Source organism: Pseudoliparis swirei, chromosome 12 (assembly GCF_029220125.1).
Source record: "Pseudoliparis swirei isolate HS2019 ecotype Mariana Trench chromosome 12, NWPU_hadal_v1, whole genome shotgun sequence".
Lineage (NCBI taxonomy): Eukaryota > Metazoa > Chordata > Actinopteri > Perciformes > Liparidae > Pseudoliparis > Pseudoliparis swirei.
In genome coordinates, this window is record NC_079399.1 from 4,351,976 (window position 1) to 4,372,880 (window position 20,905).

A 20,905-nucleotide genomic window follows, 5' to 3' on the forward strand; every position below is an offset into this window, starting at 1 on the left:
AAACATCTCCTTCGACTTTATCGAGTGGCGTAATAATGGCGCGACGCAACAAATCGATTATATAATTCGTTGCCAGCTCTTCTAATAATCGATTTTTATCCGATTTTAGCGATTTGTTGTGCACGTATCAAAGTTGTTGTTGTTGTGTATCTTATTCAGTCAATACAATATTATTCTTTAGAATATACAAAACAGAAAGACTGAAAAGGTATAGGTAGAAGCACAAAATGCTTATAGAATTCTATCCTAAATTACTATAATCAAATAAATCTGAAAAATAATATAAAATAAAGAAAAATAATAAAGAAAAAAATAAATAATATACATATATATATTATCTTTATTTTGTTTATTATAATTTGTTATTATAATAAGAGAATAGATATTAAATAAAGAAAAATAATAAAGAAAAAAAAAATGTATTTATATATATATTATTTTTATTATTATTTTTTGCTACATTTTTATATATACATTTTCTGATTTATTTGATTATAATAATTTAGGATAGGAATATATAAGCATGTTTTGCTTCGACCTATACCTTTTTCAGTCTTTATATATATGTATATATATATATATATATATATATATATATATATACATATATATATAAATATATATGTAGTTGGCCGGTGCCATCACCTCGTTGAAGAGCAGCTCTCTCCTCTGCTGTTTCCTGAGGTCCATCTTCTTCACGGCCACCTGCTTGCCACTGTGCTTCTCGCTGGCGATGCACACGATGCCCGTGGAGCCCTCGCCGATCTTGATGAAGCTGTCCAGGTACTCGCGAGGGTCGCCTGCAGGTTCCAACACAAGAGAGGAGCTCAAGTTCGACGCATCAACAACAACAAAATGTTTTTAGTCGGTCATTATCGTTCATTTTTCCCAACCTGGGTTGACCACCAGTTGGAGGGCGGCTCTGAATTGCTCGTGAGAGACTCTGGAGGGTTGCGTGTCCGAGCTGGACCCCCAGGAAGGAGGCGGGTAGGCCCCCGGGGGGATGTAGGGCGACGAAGGCTGCGAGTAGGCCCCCTGTGTTGAAAAAGAAGAAGACATATTGATACTTTCCAACATAGTGTATGTTTAAAAATAGACTTTTGAGCTGAAGATTGACCCCAAAAAACTCCCAATAAATAGAATAATTCAGGCTAATGCTGCATCTGTCTGGTAAAATGTTTGCCAACAGGCTAAAACACTTTTAACATGACATTTAAAAATATAAATGAATGAAATTGTGCCGTACCTGCGGGGTGTACGGGGGGCTGGGCTGGGAGGGGGGGTGATGGTAGGGTGACGGCTTGTAGTGGTGGAAGACGGGCGGGTAGGGCAGGTGTGCCGGCGGGTAGCCCGGCGGCTTGATGTGGCCCTGAGGCTGCTTGAGAGGCCCTCGGGGGTAGGTGTCGCCCCCCGTGACCTGGGGGCCGGCGTCGCGGGCGGGACGCTCGTAGTCGCCCTGGAGGAGACAAGGAGACAAGGAGACAAGGAGACACGGTCACGAGGTTAAACAACAGCTCCATCCTTTATCACGACCGCCCTACGACGATCCTCAACCTCCATCCATCAACCAGGAAACCCGAGAGCATCCGGATCTGGGACTCACCTACACACACACACACAAACACACACACACACACACACACACACACACACACACAGAGACAGACACACACACACACACACGCAAACATACTTTGCACTCATTGTTTCACTGATTACCTTCGCATTGAAAATGCGAAGGTAATGTTTTGATCGCCGTGTATTTATTTATTTATTTGTATGCGTGTTATTCGCGTAACAAAAAAAGTATTAAACCGAATCGCATGAAATTTGGTGGGATTGGTTATTATCCGGGGACCATTTGATTAGATTTTGGGATCGATCGGGTCAAAGGTCATGGTCATGAAAAGGTACCAAAAAAGTGCCTGCGACGAAGGTATGCGCTCTATCGAGCGCCCGTTCTAGTTTATTTATTTATTTATTTGTATGCGTGTTATTCGCATAACACAAAAAGTATTAAACCGAATCGCATGAAATTCGGTGGGATGATTGGTTATTATCCGGGGACCATTTGATTAGATTTTGGGATCGATCGGGTCAAAGGTCAAGGTCATGAAAAGGTCAAAATCTTCTTTTTACCATAGCACGGTCAATTTGTATCCAATTGGCATGCAACTAATGCCAACATGTTCATAATTCAATGCCCAATCTTGTGATATGCGAAGGTATGCGCTCTACCAAGTGCCCATTCTAGTTTATTGATGTTTCTTCTTCTTCTTCCTCCTCCTCCTCCACCTCCTTCTTCTTCTCTTTCTTCTCCTTCTCATCCTCCTTCTTCTTCTTCTTTTTTCTCCTTCTTTTTCTACATCTTCTTCTCCCTCCTCCCCTCCTCCTCCTCCTCCACCTCCTTATTCTCCTTCTTCTCCTCCTCCTTCTTCTTCTTCTTTTTCTTATGTTCTCTTTCCTTTTAGTTGTTTCACCCCCTCTGTGACTATCACTCACAACACACACACACACACACGTGTGTGTGAGGCAGGGCAGGAGGAGGAGCCCTGATGTGTTGGGATGCCGTATAATTACATGCTGTGAACTCTTTGAATCAATCACTCTCAGGCAGGTGTAAGGAGGATGGTAGGGGGGGGGGGCTGCTTCTAGGATGGCCCAGTTCCCCCCCTCCTCCTCCTCCCCATCAGTGGCCGGCACCGCTGGCTGGCTGTCAGCCACGGGGTCTCCTGATCCATGTTGGTTAAACGCGCATTAATCTGAGTGTGGCAGGGTAATCAACAACCGAACTCAACTGTGAAATTGAATTCCGCGGTGGAACGTCGTTCGGCCGGTGTGTGTGCTTTTGTGCCGAGGCTGCAGAAAGGGAAAGTGCCGCAACATCAATTTGTCACCGAGAGCATGCGGCACCGAGAGAGAGAGATGGAGGGGAGAGAGAGGGGAGAGTGGGGAGAGGGAGAGAGAGGGGAGAGGGGAGAGTGGGGAGAGGGAGAGAGAGATGGTGGGGAGAGAGAGGGGAGAGAGGGGAGAGGGAGAGAGGGAGAGGGAGAGTGGGGAGAGGGAGAGAGAGGAGAGAGAGAGGGGAGAGTGGGGAGAGGGAGAGAGAGGGGAGAGGGGAGAGTGGGGAGAGGGGAGAGAGGGAGAGAGAGAGATGGATGGGGAGAGAGAGGAGAGGAGAGGGAGAGAGAGGGGAGAGAGGGAGAGAGAGAGAGAAGAGGGGAGAGAGATGGACGGAGAATGAGAGAGGGAGGGAGAGAGAAGAGGCGAGAGAGATGGACGGAGAATGAGAGAGGGGAGAGAGGGAGGGAGAGAGAAGAGGCGAGAGAGATGGACGGAGAATGAGAGGGGGAGAGGGAGGGAGAGAGAAGAGGCGAGAGAGATGGACGGAGAATGAGAGGGGGAGAGAGGGAGTGGGGACAGGGTGAGAGGGGAGAGAGAGATAATGAGAGACATACTGTGAGAGAGAGAGAGAGGGAGCAAGAGGAGAGAGAGAGAGAGGGGGAGAATGAGGGAGAGAGAGAGTGGGGAGAGGAGAGAGGGGAGAGAGAATAAGAGAGAGAGAGTTAGGGGGAAGAGAGAGATAGTGAGAGAGAGAGAAAGAGAGAAAGTGTGCGTGTGTGTGTATGTGTGTGTATGTGTGAGTGTGTGTGTGTGTATGTGTGTGTGTCTGTGTGTGTGGCCGCGTCACTGTGCCGTCTACTGTTACTTCCCCACCGTCTCTCCCCCAATGACAGCCGTGGAGGAAAGAGAGAGGGATTTACTTCAGAGGTGTGCGAGTGGGCTGAATGAGGGAGAAGAGAAGAGAAGAAAAAGGTAGAGAGTGAGAGTGGAGAGAGAGAGAGAGAGAGAGACGGGTGGGTTTGTTACAAGGTCTGTGAGCCGAGAAGAATGGTGATTCTTAAGCTGCAGATGACTCCTTGTTTCCTTGTTTACTTTATTTATATATATATATATATAAATATATATATATATATAAAAATATATATATGCATATATAATATGGATATATATAAACAAGCTGCGTCCCATTAAATAAATAACTTTACAATCCCGACACACACACACACACACACACACTGCTTCGTTTTCGGGGGAAGCGAATGTGCCTCCTGGAGCACGACGACTCCAAACGTGGTAATAAGGAAACGGAGTGTAAGAAGAACGACCTTCTTCTTCTTCTTCTTCTTCTTTCTGAGTGGCTATTTACTGAAGCGTGCAGGTTAAATGTTTTTTTTCTCCCCCTCAGGGATCTACATCAGCAAGCCCAGTTGTTTTCTTTCTCTCTCTGGGCTCCTGGTCTCACTGCATGTGGAGAGCGGAGGTGATGGAGGTGATGATGGTGATGATGGTGATGATGGTGGAGGAGAAGCTGCGGTAGCCTTCATCGGCCTCTAACGTTCTTGGAGAATGATTTGAAGAATATATGTACGAAAAATGACTAGAACGACCCGATTGCAGCACTTTTACCCCCCCACTTTTACCCCTCCTACTACCATCAACTACCATCTACTACCATCAACTACCATCTACTACCATCTACTACCATCTACTACCATCTACTACCATCAACTACCATCTACTACCATCAACTACCATCAACTACCATCTACTACCATCTACTACCATCAACTACCATCAACTACCATCTACTACCATCTACTACCACCTACTACCATATACTACCATCTACTACCATCTACTACCATCTACTACCATCTACTACCATCAACTACCACCTACTACCATATACTACCATCTACTACCATCTACTACCATCTACTACTATCTACTACCACATACTACCACCTACTACCATATACTACCATCTACTACCATCTACTACCACCTACTACCATTAGGGATGGGCGATATGGCCTAAAATCCATATTGCGATATACATTGCAGCTATTGCGATACCGATATATATCACGATATATACTGTAAATCATAATAGAACCATTTCAGAACAGGTTACATAGACTCTAAGGAAAGCCAAACTGCTAAATGTATAAAACAAAAGAAGAAAGAAACTTAGTATGTCGTTTTGAGAACATTTATTGTGCACACATACAATTTTGTGTTTCTGTAAAGTATTTGCGGCTAGGCACCTCGTATCGTGGATCAATAGCTCTGATCATGGCCTTAAAGCCGCGCCTCTCTACTGCTTGAAAGGGGACCATGTCCTTACACAAGTAGACCCCTATGGCCCTTGTAATTTCCATCCATCGCGGGCTCTTCCTATTGTAAGGTGTTCCCTTTGAAAATGATTGTTGGATGGAGGACTGGATCGGTTCCTGTTTTTTCTTTACTGCGTTCTTCGGACTTGAGCTTGGGGTTGGCTGCATTGCCTGGCTCTCATGGTATTCACCGATATGTTTCGTTTTGAGGTGGTAAAACAGGTTAGTCGTGTTACCGCTCTTAGCCAGAATTGTTGCCCCACACACTCTACAGAGTATAGCTTGCTGCTGCTCGTCGGTCCGCTTAAATCCGAACCAATTCCAAATGATGGAAGTTGCACCTTTCTTTTTCACCAGCTCCTCCGTTTGGCTTTCAGCCATATTTACTTAGATGATGATGCGTTGATGCCGGTCGCAGCTCGTGGCTCTTTTTAAATTTCGCGGGTCGCGGACGATGCGTTGCAGACGGTTGCAGCTCGTTGTCACGGTCGCGACCGTGTCACCGGGCTTGACGCGGTGGGGGGCGTGGCTTCGGACTCCGCTGCCGCGCGGCGCACACACCGGCAAGCAATCACAAATCAACGGGACTATAAGAACCCCAGCTTGACACCCACGAGTTGTGGGATCATTGTACTATTGTCACATGCGTTATTGTTATACGTAATGTACACCCGCCAGAGGATTACTCGTTCCGTCAGCAGCCAGCCGATCATCCGTCTGCCTAGTGCCTACCCGTTCCTGCCTCGCGCCTCCCGCGATCACCGCCCGTCCCGCTGGGTCCACATCCGCTGGGTCCACATCCTGTACACATCGTGACACTCGTGGCACTTTATATTTCGCGGGTCATGGATAGATCGCGTCAAACATGCAATATCGCGATAGAGCAATATAACTAAGATCTCTATCGTAGGCCATTTTTTATCGTTTATATCGTATATCGTTTATATCGCGCATTATATCGCGCATTGGGGGCGGCTTTAGCTCAGTGGGGTAAGAGGACCGTCCTGCAACCGCAGGGTTGTGGGTTCGATCCCCGCTCTCCCCATTAGTTGCAAGTCGAAGTGTCCTTGAGCAAGGCACTGAACCCCCAGTTGCTTCCCGGGCGCTTCACCGCAGCCCACTGCTCCTTAATAACTAAGGATGGGTTAAATGCAGAGAACTAATTTCCCCTTGGGGATAAATAATAGTGTATATTCTATATATTCTATTCTATTCCTAACTACCATCTACTACCATCTACTACCGTCTACTACCGTCTACTACCATCAACTACCATCTACTACTACCATATACTACCATCTACTACCATCTACTACCATCTACTACCATCAACTACCATCTACTACCATCTACTACCACCTACTACCACATACTACCATCTACTACCATCAACTACCACCTACTACCATATACTACCATCTACTACCATCTACTACCATCTACTACCATCTACTACCATCTACTACCATCAACTACCATCAACTACCATCTACTACCATCTACTACCACCTACTACCACATACTACCACCTACTACCATATACTACCATCTACTACCATCTACTACCATCTACTACCATCAACTACCATCAACTACCATCTACTACCACCTACTACCACATACTACCACCTACTACCATATACTACCATCTACTACCATCAACTACCACCTACTACCATATACTACCATCTACTACCATCTACTACCATCTACTACTATCTACTACCACATACTACCACCTACTACCATATACTACCATCTACTACCATCTACTACCATCTACTACCACCTACTACCATACTACCACCTACTACCGTCTACTACCGTCTACTACCGTCTACTACCATCTACTACCGTCTACTACCACCCTCTCACCCTCTCCCCACTCTCTCTCTCTCCCTTCTCTCTATCTCTCTCCCCTTTCTCCTCTCTCCTCTCTCCCTCTCTCTTTCCCTATATATATGTTTCCATGTATGCGGAAAAGAAGGCCAACAATATGTAGAGAATGAGAGAGAACTAGAAACATAGGGAGAAAGACAAAAAGGAGAGAATACTTCAAGAGAGACGGTGAACGGGAGGGAGGCGGGACCAAACTCGGGGACACATGTGTAATTTTCTCAGAAATGTTTCTACCGGCCTGTCAGGGCCGTGAAACGCCATTTATACGACAACGCTCTGCAGGTTCCAGTAAACACCGTCAGTCAGGAATCGCGAGCGTGCGCGGGTGGTGTTCGGCGTAGTTACCTTGGTCAAGGTCTGCGAGTTACCGAGGCTCTCCGAGAGGCGGGGGTAGGTGTAGGAGCTGTACGGGTGGGCCTGCGACGGGTTCTTGAACCCGCTGGCCGCGTACGGGACGTTGGGCTCCTGCAGCCCGGAGCCCGAGCGGGACCGCTGCCGGATGGCCGGCGTGGGGCTGGTCTGCGCCACGTAGGAACTCTTCGGCCTCTTCTCGTACTCGTCGCGCAGCCCGCCGTAGCTCCACTCGCTGTCCGGGTAGTTGATCTGCTCGCTGTGCAGCGAGGCGCGGGACGGCGTGCCCACCGACGTGTCCCGGTAGTCCTGGCTGGACGAGCCGCCGACCGACGCCCGGTAGTAGCCGCTGGAGCCCACGCCGCTCCCCACCGTGGAGGCCACCTCGTCGGCCGAGCGCCCTTTGCTCTCCAGGTAGGCGTGGTAGTCCGGGGGAAGCTTGCCGTACTCCGATTTTTGGGGCATGGCGTCCGGGTAGAACGGGCTGCGGGCGGGGTACGAGTGGCCGTTCTGCTTGGTGAACCGGTAGTGCCGGCCGAGCGCCCAGTCGCCGTCCACGGAGAAGCTGGGCTTGCCGGCGTCGAGGGAAAAGTCCCTGCTGGAGGTGTCCAGGTCACAGGAGTAGCGGGAGTAGTAATGGCCGAAGCCGTTCTCCTCCGAGGCGTTGGGGCGACCGCCGCCGCCGCCGGAGGGTTTGGAGCCGCCTCCCGCCTGGTGGGGGCCCGGCGGGCTCTCCTTGCGCAGGGAGTTGGAGCGCGTCACCGAGATGTTGTCGAAATCCTCCAGGAGGCCGTTGATGGAAGCGTCTTTGGGCGGCCGGTTCCCTCGGACGATGGTCTGCCGGGAAGAACAAACACGTTTACACTCGACACGCAGGAGGAGTCGGCCGAGGAGGTGGCGGCCCCCCCGCCACCCGCCCCGCCCCCGATACGTTGGGTTGCAAGTTACATTCAGTTGGAGCATTCCCGGGGCTGAAAACTGAATGAGATGAATTGAAATTCCCGGTAAAAGAAAATCGAACTTCTATCAATTTCAGGCCTCCTGGAATTTCAATTCATGTGTATTGAGACAAATATGAATATCAAAATATCACTTGCAATCAAATGAACGTAGAGGGGGGGTGGGGGGGGTTTGGTCATCTGGAAGAACGGCAGGCAATCAAGAGTCAACTAGTCGTTGTGAGGTGGGATGCAGCTAGAAAATGCATTGGGGGGTGGGGGGGCGAGCGGGATACCTCGGATGCTAAAAGGAAGCCGAGTGGTGAATAGAAGTCTCTTCATTCCGAATGGCCTCCGTTTCCCTCGCTACAGATTATAGCCTCGCTCTCAGAGGGCTGATCGGGATACGTTAATAGTCGTGGCGTTTTGGTTCGCCGCTCGTACACACACACACACACACACACAGACGCGCACACACACTCACGCACATCTGCTTCAGAGCGGAGGCGGCTTAAACATCAGGGGTGCTGCTTATCCCCTCCTACCTCGTGTTAAGCCCGTTACGCGGAGGTGTCGTGAGTCACGGGGGGAACTCGCTGAGCTTCAGTCGTGCGTGTTTTACGTGTGCACGTTGTTTTGGGGGGGACAGGACATTAGAGGCGGGAACAATGAAAAACGTGCCGAAGGGATTATTGAATGAATTTTAAGCTTTTTTCGCCAACGATCAAACAAACACAGCTGCGGTTTGTGTTCATCTGACATCGAGTATCAAATCCATCGAGTCAAACATCCGGCCGACTTTTCCACCATCTTGTTTTGGTAAATCCCCGCGTGAGCCTTTGTTTTACGTCACGACGCTTCCTCTCTGGATTAACATCCTCGCTGTGTATCTATGAGAGTGCCCAGCATACTTTTCAGTGCATTTGCACCTTGATGCCAGTTTTCAGCTCCACACACACACACACACATCACCCTCCCACCTGTCAATGCTAACTCGTGTGGCTTTACCCCGAGGCCCATGCAGAAAGGGATGTGATCCAGAGGATATCATGGAATGAGTGTGTGTGTTAAAGCTTAAAGCTGCAGTAGCAAGTAGCTACATTAGCTCCTAGCATGGCGGCTCCTCTAGAAAAGTCCTGCGCAGTCATCACAACGTGCAAATAGCAACACGAGGCTCCTGTGACCAAAACTAACCACGACTCGCATACGATTCCTATTTCTATTTTACATTTTTTAGAGATTTATAATAAACTTTGAGAATGCCGACAACACAAAAAAACATTCAAAACATTCACTCTCACGCCATGACAAAAAAAGCCGTGTCGGCAAGTTTCTTTGACACCCTTTGACGTCTCTAACCGCCCCCCCCCCCCTCCCCCCCGCTGTCCGTCACATAACTGTCACGCGTGTGCTGAGGTGGTCGAGAAGTCTCCACGAGAAGCTGCGATGAACTTCAGACTCTCCTCCGCGTTGTTTGTGCTGACGTCGTGGAAACACGTGGACCCCTTCCAGCCAATGAAATAGCTCGAGGAAAGACAAATATTACCATAAACCGTTACACATATATTCAATTCTACTTTCATATATTCTCCTCCCCCTCCGCGGTACTTTTGTGTTTTTTGCGCGCTAACCAGGTGAAAATATGACCTGCTAAAAAATCCAAATGTTAGCATTGCAGCTGTTAGCGGTTATTTGCATTACTTGTAGCCACGCAAAGCTAAATAAATGAACTACTCGTGTTGTGTCACATGGTTAGTTACAAAGTGAAACACACTCTTAATTATGGTTTAATATTCAAGACGGTGGGTCATACAGAACAAGCTTGTGGTAGAAATTCAAAATTCAAAAGAGGGTTTGATATGGGAATCAACCTCTCTCTTACGACTTTAATTTCTCACACATGTTTATTTCGGACTTATCCGACTAAAATTACACCTCCTAAAAACTCCAGATATATATATATATATATATATAGATATATGTATCTATATATATACGCTACGTGGATTTCTGGGTGATTTCTGAGCTTAATTCAATTGTCACACGACAGTATCGGAGCGTCGGCCATCTAATAAAACACGGTCGTCTCCAATTGGTTCATAATCAATGAGATTGTGTCGAGCAGCGTGACGGGTTCAGGGGGGAAGGGGGGGGGAATACGGGAGGTGATGGGGAGTGCAGGGGGGGGGCACAAGGTTAATTGTGTGCCAAATTACTGTCAAGCGGTCGGCATCGAGCCTGAAGATCTTTCCATTAATTTGAATTAAGGGGCCTGATACCGGCTCCTACCCTCCCCCTCCCCCGCCTCCTCCTCACGGGGTCGTGCTCGGCGGCGGCGGCTGTGACAGCGGCCATATTTCACCGGCGTGCGGCGTTGGCCTGTCCTTTGGTGATAAGCTGTAATAGATCTACTCTCTCCACTCACTACGGCCTGTTCAAGGTAAGCACAGGAGGGGGAGGGGGAGGAGGAGGAGGAGGAGGAGGGGATGGGAGGAAGAGCAAAGGACATGGAAGTGGAGGAAGAGTGAAGGGAACCAAACTGGGTGTGGGCTGAGCGTTAAGAGAAGCAGAAGATGAGAAGAAAGCTGAGAAGAAAAGAGGAATCTCGGATGTGAACGGACGAGGGAGGGAGGGAGGGAGGGAGGGAGCGTCGTATCGCCATGAAAAATGAGCCTCGTTTGGAGATAAGGGGGGATTAACCTTGCTGGTAATGAAGGGAGGGTGTGGGTGGACAGAGGAAGAGAGGGAGAGATAATTAATGAGCTCGCCCTTCCCGTGACTCCTATAGCTAGAACCCTCTTTGGAAGCTTCGCTTCACTGGCCAGCAGGAGTCCCGGGACAGAGGAGAGGCAGGGAGGAGGAGGAGGAGGAGGAGGAGGAACTGCTGTTTCGTTTGATTTTGGTGCTGAAATTGCTTGTTTTTTGGTCAGGAATCAACTACAAATTAATCAACTTTCTTCACACCCAAACCTTCCATTACGGGATGCAAAATGTCCGATGACTTTGGTTATCCTCCATTATGGGATGCAAAATGTTTGATGACTTTGCTTATTGGGGAGTGAATGGCACAGTGTGAAAAATGTGCCTCATTCGCCAAAGTTGAAATATTTGAAAAAAATCGTCCGACGCCGAGTTGCGAAAGCCAATCAGCGTTGAGTAATGTTATGTATAAATATATATATATATGTATATATATATATACATATATATTATAGCAATGTTCCGAATCCAAACACGAGGATGTTTGTGGGATATCATCAACATGTATGAAGCAGAACTCGTGGTTAGTTCTCCCGTGGTGGATGAAGGACACGATAACTGTTTCCATGGAGTAACGCCATAGTCTTTGGATTCATGTATGCACTACACCTCAGCTACCCCAAAGCACTTACCAAGACTTTTGAGTTCATTCAAAAGATCTTACTTGGCCTAGAAAGTGGCAAACTGTCACCGAAGTTGCAGACCCTCAAGAATGTTTTGATAACCTAGAAACGGAAGGCTGCAGCGGTATACCATTATAAAAGGTTCAACATGTTCAAGTTAAAAGGTCTATGATCACGTCTTGCAGCTTTGCAATGCAGCGCCATCATGTGATCTGTTCATGTATGTTATTGTGTTGTGTATTATGGAGGAAAAAAAGGCAGAGGTCATGGTTCTCGGGTTGTTATCTTTGTGCAGATAATTTTTTTAAAAATTCTTTTATGCCTCATGTACGTGTTTCCTGTTAATGTCAATTTATCAACAATATTTAACCCACTAGCGGTAAAGATCATCATTATCTTTTAAACGTAAAGATACAATTTATTTTGGAAGTTTAACTTTGGTTGCAAAGTTGAAATGTTTTATTTGTTGTGCCCATATTCATTCAAATAATTAAAATGATCAGCCACTATAAAGATGGAAGTTTTTCTTTTTTTCCTGAAAATGTTCTGAAACAGTTCTGTTGTATTTAATCCAAAATGCTGCACTATATACTCAGGAAGCCAAGAGCAGTGTTTTTTCGCTATAACAAAAAATGTTGGTATTGTTTTATGTCACCAGCTCTAAGTTTAAGCTCTACAATTTATTAAAGTATATTTTCAAATTATTTATTTTAATATTGCAGTGTGCTAAATGTGAGTGCAAGAAAATACTGTTCAATAGATAGATGTTCATGACTTAAATTTTGAGTTTGTTAAACTCAATGTAATTGAGGCAATCAATTGCCACAAAAAATTAAGTTTCGAGTCTTATCTTTTTAAGTAAACAAATTCAAAACATTTGACTAATGTGAACTCGAAAACATTGAGTTTGGTTAACATGAAATGGTGTGGTTGTGTACTTTATTTTTTTAAGTTCTGTGAACTTATTCCAGTGGTTTGAAAACTTGAACATTTTAAGTACTAATAACTGAAAATAATTGAGTTGAGCTAAATTAACACTTTAATTTAAGCTGTAATCAAAAGGTACAAGTAGCAAGTCATCAAACTTTTTAAGTTCTGCAAAATCAAATTAAAAAGTTCATTAACTCAAAAAATTTGAGGCAATATATTGCCTCAAATTTTTTGAGTTCTACTAACTTATTCGGGTTTACAGTGCACAGAGATAAGCCCTGCCCCCTTTAAGCCCCGCCCCCTCTCAGGCGCGAATGACGCGAAAAGCCACAAATAGTCACGCGAGAAAATAAAGTGTCGCAAACGCAACGCTTTTGTTGTGAACGCAGCTTTATCAACGCATCGTGTCCGATAACATCCGACATCTGCGTCGGTATCGATGATGTCATCTATTTGAGGTCTATGGACTTCATTCATTGCCACGACGAAGCCTTTCATGTCATCATGCCAATCAGTCCAAACCCCATATAATACATTTTCTCTCGTTAAATGATGAATTACGTTAAATATAAATGTTAAAAATTAATCGCTTGAGTTTCCGCTGATCCACTAATTGATTGATCAACCGATCGCTTCAGTCCCGGTGGAGACAAATATCGGTCTATCAATGTGAATGTGCTCTTCTTTTTTCTTCACTGGATTGGCTCTCCCGCTCCACACACACACACACACACACACACATACACACACACGACAACAGAGGCAGATGTGTAACTCCTCCCAGTCGTGAGTCTTTAGTCACACATGAAAGCTCATCACCTACCACACTCTCTCTCTCTCTCTCTCTCTCTCTCTCTCTCTCTCTCTCTCTCTCTCTCTCTCTCTCTTACACACACCACACACACACACACCCACACACTGCAGAACATCATCGCCTACTCAACACGCCCACTCTCAACTCTCGGCTCTGCCAGAACACGACCGCATAGAAATGGTTCTTTGTTCTTTTACTGACATAAAATATTGTGAAACAGAAAAAAAACATTTCATCGCTCTCTCTCTCTCTCTCTTTCTCTCTCTTTCTCTCTCTCTCTCTTTCTCTCTCTTTCTCTCTTTCTCTCTCTCTCTCTCTTTCTCTCTCTCCATGTGTTCAAATCACATGGGCATCATCTCCCCACTCGGTGAATCCCTCTGTCACGACTCACACTGCAGAGGACGAGCACACACACACACACACACACACACGCACACAACAAACACACGCACCACACACACACATACAACACATGCACACACAACACAACACAAACAACACACACACACTCGTACACACTTGCATGCATATACACACACACCCAACGCACACACGCACACATAACACACACACATACATGCATACAGACTCGTACACACATGCACACCCAACACACACCTACACGCATACAAACTCGTACACACATGCACGCATACAAACACACACACGTGTGGATGGGGCTCGTGAACTCAACAGCAAACGCGACCTCGATTTAAATCGATAATGTCCGGCGTTCAGGTGAGAGGCGAGATCAAAGAGACGGTGTCTTGTCCTCTGGCGCCCTCTGGTGGAGAGATGTGGTAAAGGAAACCAATATATACAGGACTGTCTCAGAAAATTAGAATATTGTGATAAAGTTCTTTATTTTCTGTAATGCAATTAAAAAAACAAAAATGTCATGCATTCTGGATTCATTACAAATCAACTGAAATATTGCAAGCCTTTTATTCTTTTAATATTGCTGATTATGGCTTACAGCTTAAGAAAACTCTAAAATCCTATCTCATAAAATTTTAATATTTCCTCAGACCAAGTAAAAAAAAAGATTTATAACAGCTGAGTGTTTGTCAAGGCTCAGGAAACCCTTGCAGCTGTTTCGAGTTAATTAGACAATTCAAGTGATTTGTTTAATACCCTACTAGTATACTTTTTCATGATATTCTAATATTTAGAGATAGGATATTTGAGTTTTCTTAAGCTGTAAGCCATAATCAGCAATAAATCAGAATAAAAGGCTTGCAATATTTCAGTTGATTTGTAATGAATCCAGAATGCATGACATTTTTGTTTTTTTTATTGCATTACAGAAAATAAAGAACTTCATCACAATATTCTAATTTTCTGAGACAGTCCTGTATATATGCTGCATTTATTTAAAACAACAACATTACTCAAATGTGAGTAAATGGTTATTTTACATTGTGCCCATGTTGATGATAATGAATGGACAAACTAGTGCAACGGTGTAGCTGAATAATACTTATTGAAAAACCGTTGCATAGGAGAATAGATAATAAACATATTAGTTTGTTATTAAAGCTAAATAATAGCGCCGCGCGACATTACAGTAGATTATAAACTGTCATAGAAATAATGTTATCATACAGTGTACAGTTGTACTCTAACTAATAGATAAAGTCATGTTAGTACAGCCTCCACGCTCAGAAGTCCTACGATGTGCCGTGTCCTCAAAATATTACGCTTAAGTTGTCTCGACGGGCAAAGGATCGAAGTTATATGAATCAATTCGGTTATTATCATCTCTAGAAAGTCAATCTTAAAAACAGAAAGGATCACCCTGAAGCCGGCGCAGGTTTAAAATGTAATTCCACCTAAAGTAACAATTTTATGGGGTCACAATGAGCCATGTTTTGTAGGAATGTCATGTCTTGTGCTCTGCCGCCCTCTGCTGGCGACTCCGCGTTTCACATCTGAACCGGCACACATAAAATAATTAAATATCCGTGAATTTAAACCGACGTGGATGTTAATTTCACTGATTAAGGGACAAAGTAGAGTGACGCTCCTGGTAATAAGACCCCCCCCCCCCCCCCCATACCCGAGGTCAATACCTCCTATCTCTGCTATTAATTACAGCGACTAATCCTGACCTCGAAACGCAGTCGAGCGTGACCTCGGGTCAGTGCATGACCCACCTGTATCACCGGGCGGAGGATCTTTTCACATGAGCAGTTTTCGGCTAATTCCTCGCGAGCTTTGAACTGCGGGACGAGGGCTCGGCAAACGCGGGCGGGATTATTCTCTGATTAATAAGGCTGAGAGCTGACCTCGTTCCCTCAGGCCGGCCTTCTGCCCGTTACAGACGATAATAACCGCCATCTCTCATCCAATAGGCGGACGCCGTCTTTAAGATGCACGAGGGTGAAAATGATGATCATCTCACAGCGTCTGTGTCTTTGGAAAAGGAAATTATAGACGAATAATAAGGGATTCTATGCCCTGACCTCAAGGTTCTATGCTCTGACCTCATGGCTCTATGCTCTGACCTCAAGGTTCTATGCTCTGACCTTAAGGTTCTATGCTCTGACCTCATGGTTCTATGCCCTGACCTCAGGGTTCTATGCTCTGACCTCATGGTTCTATGCTCTGACCTCAGGGTTCTATGCTCTGACCTCAAGGTTCTATGCTCTGACCTCTGGGTTCTATGCTCTGACCTCTGGGTTCTATGCTCTGACCTCAGGGTTCTATGCTCTGACCTTAAGGTTCTATGCTCTGACCTCTGGGTTCGATTCTCTTACCTCAAGGTTCTATGCTCTGACCTCTGGGTTCGATTCTCTGACCTCAAGGTTCTATGCTCTGACCTCTGGGTTTGATCCTCTGACCTCAAGGTTCTATGCTCTGACCTTAAGGTTCTATGCTCTGACCTCAGAGTTCCATGCTCAATGCTTTAACCTCAAGGTTCCTGCATTATTTCAAGGGGTCAGACATCTAAGTAACATCTTTTATCAAAGTGTAAACATCTCATATCTCGAGCATAAGGAACCCAGGTTCTCGTCCACGCTAGCAAACAGAGGAATAGTAGAAGCCTGTGGAGGCCTTCATGCATCATGTCTTCATGCCGCTGGAGGCCGACTGCAGTAAATATAATAAAGTAGAGTAAACAAACTGCAGCAACGAGTCTTTCCTCGCCCCGGTGATCGACCGCGTGAGTTTCCGAGCGAGTCCGTCACCGTCAGCGACAAGGAGGAGAGGAAGGGGATCAATCCGGTGTCCCCGAGTTCTCTTCCTGCCCCGTCTTGAGGCAGATGAACGGACAGCTGCCCGCTTTAGATTAATTGCACGGCGACGCTCGTTAATCTGAGCCCCGTCAGCCAGTTATAGGACGCCACATCTCATTCAACCGCTCGCTAGACCGCTCCCATGTTGGCTTTTCTCCTCTCACTTCAGTCGTTTTAATCAAACACACACGTACACACACACACACACACAGATACACACACACACTTGCAATAGCTACGTTCACTGTCAAAAGATATATTGACACAGGTGTATCCGAGTAAAGTTTACTGATAAAATGTCAGCATGCCAGCATGCAAAATTGAATTGAGAGCATGGAGAACACAGAGATGTTAGCATCCTGTTAGCACGCTGTTAGCACGTTGTTAGCACACTATTAGCACGTTAACACGCTGTTATTAGGTTAGCAGTTGTTAGCACTCTATTAGCACGCTATTAGCATGCTATTAGCACATTAACACACTGTTAGCACACTGTTAACCCGCTGTTAGCGTGTTTTTAGCACGCTGTTAGCATGTTAACACGCTGTTAGCTTGTTTTTAGCACGCTGTTAGCACGTTAGCACGCTGTTAGCACGTTTCTAGCACGCTGTTAGCACGTTAGCATTCAGCTTGAGCGCCATGGGCTCAGTGCGGCCTCACAGTGCAGCTAGCGTGGTCGTAGACCTCTCAGTCCGTCACTGAATCGCAGATTGATAATGTATGTGTAAAAAATAAAGAGAAGAAGAAGATGAAGACAGTAAATGTTCTGCAGTAAGAACCAAAATCAACAACAAGATGTTAACATCCTCTTCTTCTGGCCTTTTACAGTAGCTATGCAGAAAACAATAAAGTGTTCAATCCAGGGGTCACATTTGAGAGTTATTTTCATTTAAAATCCCAAAAATGTATACTTTAAACCCGACTAATGATACATTATTTTTATGAATGTATGAAAGTGGATGAACATTTTTTTCTGGTCTGGTCTAAAAATATCCCAGCTGAAAGCTTATGAAATAATAAAAATAATGCTCACTAATCTGACCTGAACTGCTGATAGATAAATCAAAATGGTCATTCGCTATGTTCTTCCACAGGGATAGAGGACGTGTCTTTAGGCCTGAGCTTTAAACCCTGAACCCTCAGGCTGTGAGAGGCTGAGAGACACTTCACAGCACTCATCACCTCATCTAGACAACGTCCTGACACGTTACGTACAATTATAGGTGTTTATTTTATATTCTTTACCGATCTGAACGTCTTCCAGGCGCCTTACAACATGAGAGGTCATTCAAATGATCTGTAAAATATTTGTTGTCAAAATATCTTCAAATTAAATGAATAAAGCTGTGTAATATATAGTCTATGCTTGCATGTACACTTCCCCCATGGAAAGCCATGTCACATTGCTATGAATTGTGGGTAATTTATTATTTAATTTAATATTTTATTTTATTAAATGTAATGTCCTTCTCTGGTGTTTTATTGTATTTTATATATTGTAACCTTGCGTCCTTCTGATTTTTGAAAAGCACTGCACTGTGAGTTGTAGTTCTCTATCTGGCCACACGAGGATCCTGCAGGTCCAGTCATTAAATGGCCTCAAACCAAGTGGAAAGTATCATCCCACTGAAAAAAAAAGAATAAAAAAAGACTCACTGGCTCACGTCAACAGAGATGACTTCCACTTTAATAAGATGTGAATATCAACAATAGAGTTACCGAGGAAAAGAAGAACATTTCATGCACTAATGCTGTTTTTAAAATATCAATTTTCATGCTTTGTTTAAGTATGACCTCCTGATTTTGTATGCCTTATTATTTCCTTTTATTTGTCTTATAATGGTACCATCTAACGATGTTGTTGTTATTGACACGTTTTGTCTAATTGTGCTTAAATTGTATAATTTGTGTCATGAAAACGAGACGGTCTACGTCTCAAGAGGTTATTCGCAATAGAGCATTTTAATATGTATTCTAACTCCACAGGACACACAGTATTAATGTGTTTAAGAAGATCAAATCAGTTTTTCCTGCAACAATTTCTTCCCTATTTAAAATTCACAGCCTAAACGTCCTTCCCAAAAAAAAAAAGCCCACATCCAGACACTGAAGGAAGGTTTGTTCGCCGCGACATTTTGAGCCGCCCTGGCAAACGCACGTTGCCGAGGGCCAAAATTCCCCCGAGCCGACTGCCTCCGCGAGAGCCGATTGGCCGAGTGTGAATGGCGTCCGGCGGAGGAGACACAAGTGAGAAAAGCAAGGGAGGAGGAGCAGGAGGAAGGAAAAGAGAGAGCGAGAGGTCTAAATCAATGCCATCCACTTCAGCTCGCTGCCAAGAAAGACAGATGCTCTCTCTATCTGCTCGCGCACGTGGAGGGCGAGCGTGCACGAGGCTGCGTGCACAAATCCGGAGTTGATTTCCCTTCGAGTCTATTCCTCGCTTCGACCGATTCATAATCCCCAAATCGATGTGAGACGGAGGGAGAGACACGCACTCAAATCAAACTTGAAATGAGACGCGCATCGATCAAAAGCGTCCCCGACTTTTACTGCTTCACGTGCTTTTGAGAAGTGGAATTTGAACGCCGCTGGTCATCGTCGTGCGTGACGACGTAACGCGCAGGAGCCACTCAAATAGAATCGCGGGAAGAAGTTGGGACGAGATTTTTTGAGAGATCCTGGACCTGATCCTGATCCTTCTTCGTGCCTCGGAGCTTCTAACCCACTGCGTTAAAAATCAAACTCAAATTCGCAGCTCCGTGCTCGTTGCGCGTGAGACCCACAGTCGCCCGCTCCGACTCAATAAAGACGTGGGTTTGCATTCCCGGCCCCTGAAGCAAAGGTCGGGCGACCCCGTTCAAACCAGAAACACGATATCTCCCGCAAACGGACACACGAGGAAACAACCTGAGCGGCCGCCGCGCGTTCAACCGGTAAAGAATGCAAACGGAAATAGAATCGCCCGTCGAATGCGACGCGACCTTTTACGAACGACGTGTCTCCGTCGAGGTCGGGACCCCCCCCCCCCCTATAGAAAACAGCTGCTCACCTGCACCGTCGCCGCGTATGTTTTATACTTGCTGTGTTTCCTAAAGTGCAGCGAGGCCCGTTGCACAGCATGCAGACAGAAAACAGCCCAACCTGTGACCCCGGCGCCTCCTCCTCCTCCTCCTCCTCCTCCTCCGTGGACCTCAGCGCTCCGGCCGGCTGCCTCCGCTCCGGCCTCGGCTTCCCCGTCCGTCTTCCGCTCTCTCCGGCCACGCTCTCTGCCGCTCCTCGCCCCCCCGCCATCATCATCATCATCATCATCATCATCATCAGTCACCCCGTGCGCCCCGGGGTAGCAGCTGCGTCCAGACCCCCCCTCTGGCCTCGACTGGGAAAGCCGCCGGTGGCAACGCGGCACAGCGACTCGTTCCCAGAGACCAGCGGCGATCGAGTTTCCACCTCCGTCACCTGCCAGAGAGCCGGTGGAGGAGAGGAGGGTGTAGGGGGGGGGAGGAAGAGGAGGAGGAGGTGCTGCTCTGCTTCCACTGAGGCATTTACGGGAGCGCTGTGCCAGTTATCGCCCTGCCTGTCAGGCCCGTTGTCACATGCTGACACCGTGGGGGTGAAGTCCTTCGTCTCGTTGTCTCACGGGGACGACCTTGTCAGACCTGGACTCAACGTCCAACATCAAAACATGAATTCAATGTCATTCGAGTCACTTAAATATGACTCTAAGACCGTATTTCATGATATCCGACGGCGAAATCGTTAAGCCGCAACACTAAAAAGAGTAAATCTGCAACCGTGTACTGAACGTACGAACAAATAAACACAGGGTTCTTACACATGTTGACCAGTGGATTTCCAGGACTTTTCCAGGACTTTTCCAGGACTTTAAACCAGATTTCCATGACCTAAATGAAATCTCGGTATAAACATGAACAATTTAGAAAATGTTGCGTTTTGAGAGCATACGCCGGCTTATATTTTGAGCGTCTTTCTTAAAAAAACATATTAATTATTTCAAACTCGGCGTAAATGAACATGTGATTATAACAACATTTCCATGACTTTTCCCAAACTTTTATGATTTAAGTTTTTTCCATGACTTTTCCAGGCCTGGAAATGACCATTTTAAAATTCCATGACTTTTCCAGGTTTTTAATGACCGTACGAACCCTGT

General features: G+C 45.9%; 1 protein-coding gene across 4 annotated transcripts in view; it reads right to left on the bottom strand.

The window, feature by feature from the left end:
- pak5 (p21 protein (Cdc42/Rac)-activated kinase 5) overlaps positions 1 to 20,905 on the bottom strand; it is a 67,540-nt gene that overhangs the window by 10,617 nt on the left and 36,018 nt on the right. For all 4 annotated transcript variants that reach the window (XM_056428274.1, XM_056428276.1, XM_056428277.1 and 1 more), the window contains exons 3-6: positions 7,425 to 8,267; positions 1,247 to 1,456; positions 894 to 1,035; positions 646 to 800 (exon numbers count right to left, since the gene is read on the bottom strand). In XM_056428274.1, the coding sequence (XP_056284249.1) occupies positions 646 to 800; positions 894 to 1,035; positions 1,247 to 1,456; positions 7,425 to 8,267 (1,350 nt within the window). The remainder of the gene's footprint in view (positions 1 to 645; positions 801 to 893; positions 1,036 to 1,246; positions 1,457 to 7,424; positions 8,268 to 20,905) is intronic.